The sequence below is a fragment of the Theropithecus gelada genome, chromosome 17 (assembly GCF_003255815.1).
Source record: "Theropithecus gelada isolate Dixy chromosome 17, Tgel_1.0, whole genome shotgun sequence".
Taxonomy (NCBI): Eukaryota; Metazoa; Chordata; class Mammalia; order Primates; family Cercopithecidae; genus Theropithecus; species Theropithecus gelada.
In genome coordinates, this window is record NC_037685.1 from 35,081,010 (window position 1) to 35,095,767 (window position 14,758).

Consider the following 14,758-nt stretch of genomic DNA (forward strand, 5'->3'; position numbering starts at 1 on the left):
GGTATCCTTTTTATATAGCAAGTGGCTATACCATAATTAAACAGTTATCTTCAATCATTCTTATCTCTACCTTCTAATTTTAATGGAAGCTCTTAGATGGATCCTCTTAAAATTGTTCAGATTCTATTCCATTATCCCCTGTCAAACATACCTACCCTCTAAATCATCTCAATGAGTGGCCTCAATCCTTTTTCAGTAACTTGTTCAAAGCACACACTGTGACAGTAACATGATTTTTCTTACCAAACAAGGAGTCAACTATAGAAAAAGAGGCTTAAACTGGGCAAAATCCAAAATGATGGAAGTGTTTTTGACTAGTATAACCAAATATGTTTAAGTTGTTGAATCTATTTTGGCTAACATTTCTATTTCTTATCTTTGATCAAAATGATTAATGGTTTGCCATCATAGCTCACATAGGGTTCAAATCTCTAAAATGGACATTCAAAGTTCTTTACAACATGCATCTACAGGAGACAGCTTTTGTTTTTGCTCACCGAACACCTATTCCCCTTCTAGTAACAACCTGGTATTTCGGGGGAAATCATTCCTCCTCCCATCTCATCCTATGAGGTTTAGGTGGGACAGGCTTTCCCACCAGTTCTAGAAGTAGGCATATGACTCACGCTTGGTTATCAGAGTCACAGAAATCAGTTCAGTTTGGGACACATAGCTATAGTTGGACCCATGAATCAGCCTTGGAACTTTTACTGGAACTGTTTGGAAAGAGGCATTTTCCTTCCACTGGAAATAGTAAACTTTTAATTTTAAAAGTCTATCTTAAAATGGAGGAGACACAGAAAGAGCAGACCTAAGAGATGGAGAAAGACTGTATCCACACCACATCACCCAATGGCCAATGCCAGGTATACTCCTGGATTCTTTAGATATCTGTCAATATATTCCTTATGTAGGTTTGTTTTTCGAGACAGGGTCTCACTCTGTCACCTAGGCTGGAGTGCAGTGTTGCAATCTTGACTTAGTGCAGCTTTGACCTCCCAGACTCAAGCAATCCTCCCAACTCAGCCTTCTAAGTAACTGGAACTACAGATACATGCCACTGTGACTAGATAATTTTTAAACTTTTTGTAGACACAGGGTCTCACTATGTTGCCCAGGCTAGCCTTGAACTCCTGGGCTCAAGCAATCCTCCTGTCATCACCTCTCAAAGTGTTAGGATTATAGGTGTGAGTCACAACGCCTGGCCTGTGTTCCTTTTTAAACTAACAATAAAACAGTATAGGTATCAATCTAATATAAACAGTCCCTATTATTTTCAAGTTGCAGCTAGCTAGGCTATTTTCTTTTCTTTGAGGAACATATCCAATCTTTTTGCCTTCATGTAACCGCCTTCACTCAATCTTTAACTTTTGAAATCCTGTCTTGTCCTTTAAAACAGATCTTTGCCACACACTTCCTCAAGGAGTATTTCCTGAGGTTCCTTGTAAGTGGATGTATAATTTTTCTCCATTGGTTTGTCCAGTATTTTATTTTCATCTGTCTTACAGCTCTAGTTTCCTATCTTGTACATAGTAGTAACATTTATGTATTTATCTTACCCCTCCTAGATTAGAGGACCTTTGCTTTACTTAAATTTTCACTGCCTGTGGAACTTCCACATACTAGACTTCTGGATCAATCTAGCGATGTGTTAAAATATTCATTAGTAATTACCTTTTAATGGAATCCCACATCCCTTTTGTTTTTTCATCTTCATCGGTAAGGATATCTTCCTTAATTTTGCCTGTTTCTTTTTTCACCTAGATAGCAAGGCAAAAAGATTAGAATTTGGCTGCTTTAATATCGTGCTGTATGGTTAGAAAGTGAAACATACTGGGCGAGATTACCCATAGAAATCTAAGATTGACAGCTGCAGTAACCAAAGACAGGCAATATCTTAGCACAACGTTGTAAACAATCTGGTCTTCAACTATCAATTCAACCTCTTTGTTCAGTTTCTTCGGTGGTTACTTCCATATTGCTAAATAATGTGCTTGCACTTGTGTTTACTAACTTATCAGCTTTAGGCATTATCTACTAGTATTTCTGAATTCAGAGTTTAGACATTATTTACTCTTTGTGAAGACAGATGAATAGCTCACTTATTGTCATCCTTCCCTTTCCCTATTTGTCTGGAAATTTTGGTAGTAATATGTTTATCTTCAGTTCTTCTACTGAGTATTTTTTGTCACTTTAAATAGTATCTAAATCTCTTTTTTTATTCCCACAATCCCAACAGTTTCTCGGGTATAATCTGTTTATAAGGACACTACTATTTCTATGATTTCCTTCTACCTCCCAACTTATATTAGTTAAACCTTGACTTTAGCATTTGTAAATACTGATAACATTTACATTTAGTTCAGTAAACATAATTGTGTCTGTTGCATTTTGCTATGGTGATTCTAAAACTTGAAAATCAGTAAAAAGTGTTCATTATGACAGTGTAAAAATTAACCATTGAAGAGTCAGAAAATCTACTAAAACTCTATTTCCTCTGTGCAGTTATGGTTTTAGTATAGTACAGCATAGTTACAGTTTCCTCCTATGGTCACCATGCCACTCCCAGGAGACTCTTGCTGGTTCAGATTAATTTTCCTTTCTTACATTCCACCAGCAGAGAACTATTTTTTCCTGGAATTTCATGGTCCTTATTTTTTCTTGTGGGGAGATATACAAATATGTCTTCTTTATCACAGACATAATCTTTTCCTGTTTATTACTCATGTTATCTAATTGTCTGGAATTCTTGTCTACCTGAAGACATTTTTCTTAAAGTTCAACAATTAACTGTTTCTTTCTAGATTTTCCTTACATTGGTTTACAGATTAGTTTCACCATTTCTTGAACTACTGATCTTCTTTCTTGATCTTGATTTTCATCTTCATTGTACTGCCAAATGTCTCCAAGAAGGTGTATGAAAAATAATTTTTCTAAATCTTCATACTTCAGAAACTAACTTTTTACCTTCACATTTGATTAAGAATTTGGCTAGATACACAATCTTGGGTTCGAAATAATTTTCCTCAAAACACTGAAAGCTTTTGCTGTCTTTTAACAGCTAACTATTTTGAAAATGAAATTTTGATACTAGTGTTAAGTGTCATTCTATTGCAGTTACGCACTTTTCCTTCTTAGTAGCTATTATAATCTTGTATGGGCCATTTTCATTCATCCTACTTCATAATTTGCGGACTCTTTTGACATGAACATTTTTCTCTCTCAGCTTTAGGACACTTTCCCTCCTCCATCTTCTCTGTTGTTTCTGGAATTCCTCTTAGTAGGCTACTGGATTTCATGGGCTGATCCTCTATGTTGCTTATCTTTTCTCCTGTTTTTCTATCTTTTTACTGTAATTCTGAGAAACAGATGGTTAGGCGATAAAACTGTGTTATTAGAAAACAAACTGAAGGTGGTCGGGCATGGTAGCTCATGCCTGTAATCCCAGCACTCTGGGAGGCCGAGGTGGGTGGATCACTCGAGGTCAAGAGTTTAAAACCAGCCTGGCCAACATAGTGAAACCCTACCTCTACTAAAAATACAAAAAATACACGCAAACACAAAAATTAGCCAGGCGTGGTAGCACATGCCTGTGATCCCAGTTACTCAGGAGGCTGAGGCAGGAGGATCACTTGACCTTGGGAGATGGAGGCTGCAGTAAGCCAATATCGGGCCACTGCACTCCAGGGTGAGCAACAGAGTGAGACTCTGTCTCAAAACAAAAACAAAAACAAAAACAAACTACTAAAAGACCTAGGTATGGGTAGGTTGTAGAATATTTGTAATTGGTATCTTTCATCAATTCATAAAAATTCTTAGTCATTATTGCTTCAAATGTTACTTGTACTCCATTCTTTAATTATCTTTGAAATTCCATTTAGGTTAATTTTATTTATCCAACAAATACTCATAAAGTGCTTTATCTTATCTTCATAACCGTCCTGTAAGGTATATTCTATTGTCAACCCTATTTTACAGATGAGGAAATGACACAGAAAGAGATTAAGTAATCCATCCAAGGTCACATAGCTAGTGAGTGGCAGAGCCAGTTTTAAATCCACTACTGGTAATCTTAGACTTTCACACTAGCGTGTGTGTGTGTGTGTGTGTGTGTGTGTGTGTGTGAATGCTCTCTGCTATATTTTTTTTTCTTCCTGTCTCTGTTGCATTCGGTATACTTTTTCTGGCCTATCTCCCAACTTGCTAATTTTCTCTTAAGGCATGTTAAAGCTATCTACTGAATTATTAATTTTGGTATTGTATTACTCAGTTTCCAAAGTTCTACTTTAAAAAAATCTGATATACATGTTTTATAGTTTCACGTTTCCTGCAATTATTTTCAAACTCATCTTTAATTTCTTTAAAAAAAGCACAGCTGTTTCAGAGGTTATTCTAATAATTCTAATATCTTGAGTCTTTGTGTATCGGTTTTCTGTTTCTGCTGGTTTTGTTGGTTGGTTAACTTTGACTATGAGTTGGCCTTTATACCAGAAAAATTTGATTTGCAGCTTAGGCTATTGTAATCTTATTCCATAGACTTATGGATGTCTTTTCTAGACACCTCTGTATCCTATCAATCTGGAAAGATTTTAGTACCAATTGAAGGTTCAGGATTCCCTGGCCTACTTAGCTGACACAAATTTGGACGAAAAGAATATGAGGAATAATTTTTTATGTTTCATCCTTAGCCTGAAAATAGAGCTAGTTTACTGTAGAGACGGTCTTCTAATAGATTATTTTATTTGGGTTTCTGGGTTTTAATTTTTGTTCCCTAACCCATCAAAATAAATAAAAATGGTAGTTTAAAGTGTGACAGGACAGAAAAATGTTCCCAGGACAACAGTAGCTTCCTTGGGTCAAGAGAAGTTTCTGTGCTTGCTTATTTCACTAGACTCTTATTTTCCCTTTAATTTTGGTTTTGTGTTTCCTTATTATCCTTATTATCTGATTATCAGTTCCTCATTGTTTTTAAGATTTTTAAAAACTTGTATCTAATATTTTCACTAGTTTTAAGCAGGAGGGTTGGTCCAAAAAAAAATCTGCTATCATTAAAAACTCCCTTTCTCTCCCTCTTTAAAAAACATCACCTTCTCTTTTTAGAACTAATTTTTCAGTGCATGTTCCTGATCTCATCTCTAGAGTCCAATTTGTAACATTATTTGGCTACAGATAGATTTAGTAGATATATTCACAGTTATCATAATGTAAAAAAAATCCTTCTCTTCTATCTTCAAGTTCTGTTTTCCTTTGTGAACGAAATCCTCTTCTTTCTTTTACTGCTGGAGTTCAAATATAACATTTTAGGTTGTAAAATTGTAAAGTTAGTTGTAAAATAAATCAATTAATTAAAAAACAAAGAAGATAATTCTTTTTTTTTTTTTTTTTTTTGAGACGGAGTCTGGCTCTGTCGCCCAGGCTGGAGTGCAGTGGCCGGAACTCAGCTCACTGCAAGCTCCGCCTCCCGGGTTTACGCCATTCTCCTGCCTCAGCCTCCCGAGTAGCTGGGACTACAGGCGCCCGCCACGCCGCCCGGCTAGTTTTTTGTATTTTTTTTAGTAGAGATGGGGTTTCACTGTGTTAGCCAGGATGGTCTCGATCTCCTGACCTCGTGATCCGCCCATCTCGGCCTCCCAAAGTGCTGGGATTACAGGCTTGAGCCACCGCGCCCGGCCGATAATTCTTAATATTAAGAACAAAGCCTATAAAAACCTCTGCCCCACATACTTTTACTTCCAGTATTTTGCTTTTGAAGCTGTTTAATACAACAATGATATCTTCTAGGTCTGCTTGAGAGTCAGTTCCTTCATGCCTAAAAGTAGAAAAATGTGTCCATAATTAATTTAAGAACAGACATACAATTATGATGTCAGAAATAACAGAATAAACTCATTTTGCAATAAACATAAGTCCAAAATCACTAGTGCATATATCATGTTCTTCTGTTTCTATAGTCAATTAAGATATACTATAATATGCTGTAGTTTTCAAAATTATCCAATAAATTTTAACTTAGTACACATTAAAATTGTACAAAAGTAACTCATTAAATTCAACACTACCCAATCACTCTGAACGTTCAAATTACGGCTTATCTTTGCTGTTATATACCAAGACTATCACAAAACTAAAATCTTTCATATCCCTGATATATTGCAATGATAATTACAATTTTTTACACTTCAAAGTTGTTTATATATCAACGGAGTTCTACACTATCTAACTTTTTAATATCCACCAGTCATTTTCAAATGCCAAAATTTGAAATACATTGTTAAACTAATGAGACTGAAAATGTGTCTATGATGTCCATCTGCATCACTTGAATGTTTCCATTTTGTATTACATATAATGCAGTTTTTTCTCCCTTTTTCAAAGTTGCTTAAACAAATACGGCAATTGTGCTCCAAAATTATTTTTTCAAACCATTCTCACTATGGTATGGACTAAAAAATTCTATCATATTTACAATAAAGTTGAATTTTGTTGAAGGGGAAGTAATCAGATGTCAAATCAGTAGCTACTTTTGAGTTGTTATATATAATACATACTTTTAATATTTTTCCAAAATGAACAGCTGGGGAGTCTAGCACTATCATGACTGACATGTCTTTGACTTTCTCTTACTCCCAATTCCTGAGTTCAGGTGGTTAAACCAAAGTAACAGGCAGAACTCTGTCCAACAATCACTACTAGAAAACAGAAAGAAGCTAGGTGTGATGGCTTATGCCTGTAATCCCAGCACTTTGGGAGGCTGGGGTGGGAGAATCACTTGAGTCCAGGAGTTTGAGAACAGCCTGGGCAACACAGTAAGACCTCGTTTCTGCAAAAATTTTTTAAAAATTAGCTGTGTAGTGGCCACTGGGTGTGGTGGCCAGTGCCTGTGGTGGCCAGCTAGTTAGGAGGCCGAAGTAGGACGATTGCTTGAGATTGGCAGATTGAGGCTCCAGTGAACTGTGAGCCGTGATTGTGCTATTGCACTTCTGTCTGGGCAAGAGAGACCCTGCCGCAAAAGAAAAAAAAAAAGGATCTCACTTGTATTGTAGAAATATTGTCAAATTTCTTAAAAACTTCCAGCTGCTTATAGTCACAAACACTGCTCAAGGGCAGTGGCAACTTTAGACATTTAATCCCCTGTCCACTGAGACCCAGAGTATAAAGCCAGCTAGCATAGCACTACAGCTAGATCTAGACAAATTCTAAAGCAGATCTTTTTCCATTTCCATCAGGTAGCAGAGGTAGTAACGGTGATGAGTTCTCATTTTATTTCAGGCACTGTTTTAAGCACTTCATAGATGCTCACTCGCTTAATCCACACAACCATCCTTTGAGGAAAGTACAATTATTATCCTAGATCCAAATTAGTCTAGATAGTCTAGCCCTTCACCACTGTACTATCAGACCTTTACCTACAATGCCAAGCACTTGAAACCTCTGGATACATGAGGAAAATGAGCAGCGTAAATGAAGGCAACAAGCTAAGCAGTCAGAGGAAATGGACTTCATTGACAAGGCATTAATGCAGAAAAAAGGGAAGCATTCAAATAATTCATATTCTCAATGAGATTCAAGAGAATACTGAATCTCAGTAAAATCCATTTACTTCAAAATGAAAGAATTCACTATGTGTCAGAAAGCATGATTAATAAAAAAGAGCACTCATACATATGCCTCCTGAAATTCTAAAAAATCATTTATATTTTCAGAGAAGAAATGTAAATCAGACTGGCCTCATATTTTTCATCCAAAACACTAACTGGTAAGAAACAATGATGAAGCTTTGTTTCAAGCATTATAAAATTATAATGCTGTTATTCAATACTTAGGAAAGTTATAATTCATATGGAACTGCAAAAGAAATTTTTAAACCTTTGAGGACCACCTCAAAGTTTTAAGCATTTGAGGGTACACCACTAATGTCTCTGAAAAAACTTATTTGTGGAAAGGTGTTGTATATTATGATATGGCAGGCAACATCTCATCTTTTACACTGCAGGAGTTAGAAAGCTACACCCATTTTTGTTTGTTGTTGTTACTCAACTCTTTTGCAGCTAAGGTTTTGGTTGATAATTAGATTCTGCTAAACAGATAGATACATTTGCATATTATTTGGAACTTAGAAGTGAGTGGGGCAATGTGCTGACGCTTGCCTAGCTTCTTTTGTCAAGCATAGTCATGGAGACATTGAGGTTTTCTACATCAGTGTTCCAGTGTGTAATTGCTTAGTTTTCTGGGTACCAAAGGCCAGTTGATGTGTTGCTGGCAGCAGCTTCTAACTTTCTCTCACTTCTGATGATGGGAAAGTAGCAGCTCTTTCTGGTTGGTCAGTTCCTTGGCTTTGTTCTCAAGCATTCCTAGGATCCAGCCCTCCTGGAGAGCTTGCTCCACCAATCCTTTCTAACACAATGTAAAAGCATCCAATTGCTTGCGTTAAATACTTCTGTGATAATGTGAAGTCAGCCATCTGCTACGATTTGAATGTCCCTCCCCTCCAAAACTCATGTTGAAACTGTATTGACACTGCGACAGTATTAAGAGGTGGGATCCTTAACAGGCAATTATAGGTGATGAGGCTCCACCTTCATTGGGTGGAAGTGGTGCTATCACAAAAGGCCAAGTTTGGCCCTCTCTTGCTCTCTCTTGTACTTCTGCCTTCTGCCACAGGGCAATGCAGCAAGAAGGCTTCTGCCAGATGCTGTCCCTCAATCTTTCCAACCTTCCAGAACTATGAACCAATAAATTTCTGTTCATTATAAATTGCCCAGTCACAGGTATTCTGTTACAGCAGCAAAAAATGGCCTAAGACACCATCTAAACATAAAATGAATGTGAAAATTAATAGACATATACAAACTGTGATCAACAGTGAATTCATTAAAATTTACATTTAACTAATGGTAATATGATAGCAAAGAACTAAATAGAATATTGGGGGTAAGGGTAAAAGGATGCTAGAATGCTTCCACTGAAATACCAATGAGATAGCTACCAGACACCGAAGTGAGTATGCATAGTCATCCATTCTCAATACCCTCACAATATGCAGATTGCTCCTCAGAGAGATTAAGCATATACAAATGTTCAGAAAAGCGATTGTGTGAGATGAAGGCAGAAGAGTTTCCTTACAGAGAGCTGTTGCCAGATTGTGAGTCTCCACCACTACACCCTGTGAGGATGGAAGGGGAAGAGTATTGCCTTCTCATTCTAAACTCAGTAAGGTAGACACTTTAAGGAGAAAACACTTTGCAATACATATTCTGAAGCTGGGATGCAGAGAGGACTCATGTGTGGGAAAGTTAAAAGTGTACCATGGAGCAGGATTGGATATTTGAGGACTGATTAATTGCTTTAATTGAGAAGTCAGGAGAGTGCTTATTGCCTCTGCAACTGGTCTGAACTAGAGTTTGTTGGGCAACTGATGTGTAAGTATTTCTACAGATCAGATGCAGCCAAGAAGGAGAGCGATTTGGTTTGTTGTTACGATTGGGTAGTCATGTGTCCTGCCAAGATGGCAACCAGGAGGTATGAGGAGACCACACCAACAGAACCAGGAAACTAGAGAGTGAAGTACAGCAATAGAGAACTTTTAAGAGTCCACAGAGAGTGAGTTTTAACTACTACAGAACCAGCAAAGTTACGGTGGACCAACTCAAGTACCTGCAGAGAAAGAACGGAAAGCCTTGTTTAACATCTCTCTCCTTCCTCCTGTATAAAACATAGGAGAAACAGTTCAGTCTCAAAGGAACCAAACTAAAATTAATTACAAGTATTACTTTGGCAGAAAAGATTTTTCTAAAGATTTCAAGTGAGAAGTCTAGCACAGTAATTTGGCATTGAAGGTGCATAAAGTATTGTCTACAATTAGAAAAATCTGAGCAGCATTTGTCTAATTTTGGTACAACTACAAAGAAATAAAGGAGAATAATTTTAAGACTTTTTGTATTCAAGGTAAGTAACAGCCAATACTGAGTATACACAAATAATCTGCAGTTAAAGACTATAAAAAGATTGACAGACACAGAAAGAACACATTGTGGGCATTATGCCTCAGAAGTGGAAAGCCAAATTTAAAAATATCAAATAATTTAGTCATAGCTTTAAAATCTGAACTTAGAAACGCATATTAATATTATTTTAGCTTAGATTTTTAGCAGGTTTCAGGAATATTTTTCCTAATTTTAAAGTTAATATCAATTAGAATTAAAACATAAACCTTAGGATAAACAACATCAGTTTTCGTCATATTTTATATTGACCTCGTTAGACTTTTTATTATACAGTAACATGTATTTTTTTTCTATTTTGGATAGCTAGTAACATTAATTGTATGTAGAATTAAATTATGACTAAGTATATGGTTTTATTGTTTATAAGTAATACAAACAAATTTGTTAGTTATTTCTACTGCCAAAAGTTGTCTGTGAATGAGAAAAAACAATTTTCACTAATATGTTAGTGGTACTTCAAATATAACATCAAGAACTATTTTCTCTCTAAAACATCTTTATGAACTGTGTATGATAAACAATAATAGTAAAGAAGATAAAATAGAAACTAAATCATGTATAGTTTTAGTTTTACATAATACATGTGCTATTGTATAACTGTATTTGTAAAGAAGGAATAAGTGGAGAGGAAATGGACATTTACTCAATATTCTATGATGATTTTCTCATTTAGTCCTTACCAAAACCCCATAAGGGAGGTAGGATTATTCCCTTTTGTAACGAGGAAATAAAGACTACAAATAGCAAAGAAACTTATACAAGATCATACAGATAGTTGGTGGTACAGAAGGGATTTGACTTACAATTCAAATAAAGGGTTTCTCCCTTTGCAAAACATAATGGTGAAACAGTAGTGGCAGATACAGAAACACTGAGTTCCTGGCAATGTAGTTTGCACAAAATTTAAAAAGCTGAAACAAAGCATGAATGCTTCTTAAAATTGTATCTTGAAACCATGGCTTTTATAAGGGTCAATATAAATGTTACAGTCTATTTTACTCATTTTCTATACTACCATAGCACTCTTTCATAGCGCTTAGAACATATAATAGTCACTCATTTTCTTGACTATCTTTTCCACTGGAATGAGTTTTGGGAGGGTAGGAACTGTGTATCTGTAATGGGAATGACACAGCAAGGTAGCATGGGTTGCTGCCTAGGCATTAGAATATCATACCCAAATGGGTCTAGCTGGTAGCCAAAGATAAGAACTTAGAGGCACCCTTCCTGCCTCGTAAACTGGGCTTCTGTTGTCCTGCCTTCCCTTCAAACAGACCAAAAGTGACCCATGCTCTATTCCCTTATATATACTGTTAGTTGTGTGCATGCTCTCTTTCTCTCTGCCTGACTCCTCTTCATTCTTGCCTCATGTGACCTAGAAATGGAGCCCTTCCTGCCCAAGATTTGTAAGTAATAAATCTTTGAACTTATTTCTTATTGTGGTGGTGTATTAAGTTTGCACCACCCATCGGAAGAGCCAGGGACTATCCTGGACCGGGTTTTCTTGGAGATGCTGGGAAAAACACAAGGTTGGGTTCTAAGTGTCACCATGATGGTCAGGCAAGCATAAACTGGACATGGGTCAGACAAGAGCCACACAGGCCTCTGTCAGTACAAACAAGTTTCCTGTGTGAGGGAGCCTGGGTCTGGGGTCAGACAACTATGAATTAGACCATCCACCAGGTAAATGAAGTGTCCCATGAAAGGCACACAGTAAACATTCACATCCAGCTGCCTTTCATTCCTCATTAGGGCAAGGTCACCAGCCACTCCAGTACTGGAACTCAATTTGGCTGGGGGTTCTCCAAACAGCATTGTTCAACTGCTGTCTCCAATACTCCCCCTTATTTTTGCCTGCTTATTCCACCTCACCAAGTGATTTCTGTCACTATAGTTTGTATTATCTAGTGTTTTATAACTTATAAAAGGAGACATGCAGTAGTACAGTAACCCCCACTTATTCACAGGGGATAGATTCGAAGACACCCAGGTGATGTATGAAACCATGGATAGTAGCAAACCCTAAATGTATGTTTTTCCTATACACATATGTCTATAATGTTTAATTTATAAATTAGGCAAAATACTCTTGCCCTTTGTGGTCATTAAGTAAAACAAGGGTTACCTGAATACAAGCACTGTGATCCCATGACAGTTGATCTCATAACTGAGAATGCTACTAAGTGACTCATGGGCAGACACCTGACAAAGGAATGATTTTCCAGGTGGAACAGAGCAGGATGGTGTGAGAGGTTATCACACTACTCAGCAGTGCATAATTTAAAACGTAGGATTTGTTTATTCTGGAATTTCCCACTTAGTATTTTCCGACTATGGTTAACCATGGGCGAGAGAAACCACAGAAAGCAAATTCTTCTTCTCCCCTCCTCTCCCCTTTCTCTCCATCCCCTTCCTTCTCCTCCTCCTTCTTCTTGAGACAGGGTCTCACTCTGTTGCCCAGTCTGGAGTGCAGTGGCATGATCATGGCTCACTGTAGTTGTCACCTCGTGGGCTCAACTGATCCTCCCATCTCAGCCTTCCAAGTAACTAGGACTACAAGCGTGTGCTACTGTGCCTGACTACTTTTTTTATTTTATGTAGAGGTAGGTTTTGCTATGTTGCCCAGATTGGTCTCAAACTCCTGGGCTCAAGCAGTCCTCCCACCTTGGCCTCCCAAAGTGCTAGGATTACAAGTGTGAACTACTATGCCTAGCCTAAGTGTAAATTTAAAGTTTCTAGGAACTGTCAAATTGTTCAAAAGTGGTTGTACCATTCTACATACCCAATGGAAGTGAAAAACAGCTCCTGTTACTCCATAACCTCAGCAACAATTGATATCATCATTCTTTTTATAAAGTTAGTCATTTTAATGGCATATCTTGTGGTTTTAATGTAGATTTTCTTAATAACAAACAATGTTAAATATATTCTGTACTTATCCATATATCTTCTTTGGTAGAGTGTCTGTTCAAGCCTTTTGCACATTTTTTGTCGGGTTATTTGTTCTCATAGTGAGTTCTGATAGTCTTTATATATTCTGTATATAAGTTCTTTGTCAGACATATGCTTTGCAAAGATTTTCTCCCAGTCTGTGGATTGTCTTTTCATTCTCTTTTTCAGTCATTTACATAAACCCTTTTAGTATGAATATTAACACATTCTGCATAAAAATTATGCTTAATAAAGGGCTTTCTCAGATCCTGCTGGGATATATGTCATAATATATGACATGTGTACTGTATTAACTTTCCAAACTAAAAACTTCTAAATTCTAAAACACATATGGCCCTAAGAGTTTTAGATGAGAGATGTGCATGTCTACTCACCACCTGGAAGGTTCCATCTGTGGTATGACTAGTAACTTCCTATTAATTCTTCAAAACTCTCTTGAGGTACTCTAGATCATCTCTATCATCTCTAATGTCAATACTGACTTCCTCCTACCCACCACTACCATAGAACTAAGCATCCCTGGCTCCGTGTGCATAAGCCATTAAGCACATTTATTAACTGACACTATGAGCTAGGCACAGTATAAAAGGGAAAGAGTGGTGAAAAAAAGATACAGTAACCCCTACTCCTATATTATCTTTGTTGAGCACAATGTGTGGTATAATAAAAGATGCTCAATAAGTATTTATTGAAAGCAATGAAATCTAGAGATATTTATTAAGGGTATAAAAAAGACTTTATCAAGAGTTGGCAAACTATGGCCAGTAAACCAAATCAGGTTTATGGTCTATTTTTTTAATAGCCCTAAGCTAAAAATTATTTTTACACTTTAAAATGATTGTTAAAAAAACAATTTTGACAAAGACCATACATGCTCTCAAATGAACATTACTTACTTACTTTGGCTCCTTACCAAAAAAGTGTGATGATCCCTGCTTTCTACTGATGAACAGGAAAATTTTTGTGCAAAAAACCAATTCCAAATTGAATATGACCCAAGGATAATGGTGTTGTTATATAAGATATAACGTATACTATATTGTCATTAAATGATCAATATATCAATTATGCTGGCAGAGGGAAAAGTCTAAGAGCCTGAATTTGTGGGTGCTGGCCTGGCATTGGGGCTGGGCAACAGCTTAGGGCTTCTGGGGTAGGCCTCGTGGTTGGGCAGGCTTGGAAACTGAACCTACCAGGCAGATTTGGAGCTTGGGGCTACAGGATCCGGCAGCTGAATCTTCTGGTACCAGCATTAAGTTGGGGCTATGGGGCCTACCTGGCTTTGGGTTTTATTGGGGTGAGCATGGTTTTGGGGTCCAAGACAAAGTCTGGTGCTCACTTCCCTCTCCTTCCCCCTAGTGGGTATCTCTCCAGTTGTGCTGAATCAGGTTGAGAAAGGAGTGATGTATGTAATGTAAAATTATCCTTTCTACACTCTTCAGTGTGTCTTTCTTATTTCTGTGCTACACTGCACTGTTGTAATAGCTCACCTCGTTCCTTAGTTTTTATTAAGGTAGTTTCATGTGTGGAGTGCATAGTTGTTCAAATTGATGTTTCTGCATGGGTATGAGCACCGGAATGTCTTATTTTGCTCTCTTGCTGATATTCAGACCTAACCCTTTTTTTGTTGTTGTTGTTGAGACAGAGTCTTGCTCTCTGTCCCAGGCTGGGGTGCAGTGGTGCGGTCTCCGCTCACTGTAACCTCCGCCTCCCAGGTTCAAGCAATTCTTGGGCCTCAGTCTCCCAAATAGCTGAAGTTACAGGTGTATGCCAGCATGCCTCGCAAATTTTTGTATTTTTAG

At 37.2% G+C, this 14,758-nt stretch overlaps 1 protein-coding gene across 1 annotated transcript in view; it reads right to left on the reverse strand.

Annotated features, from left to right (window-relative positions):
- UGGT2 (UDP-glucose glycoprotein glucosyltransferase 2) overlaps positions 1-14,758 on the reverse strand; it is a 262,317-nt gene that overhangs the window by 71,012 nt on the left and 176,547 nt on the right. The window contains exons 30-31 of the mRNA XM_025364677.1: positions 5,725-5,809; positions 1,675-1,760 (exon numbers count right to left, since the gene is read on the reverse strand). Coding sequence (XP_025220462.1) covers positions 1,675-1,760; positions 5,725-5,809 — 171 coding nt within the window. The remainder of the gene's footprint in view (positions 1-1,674; positions 1,761-5,724; positions 5,810-14,758) is intronic.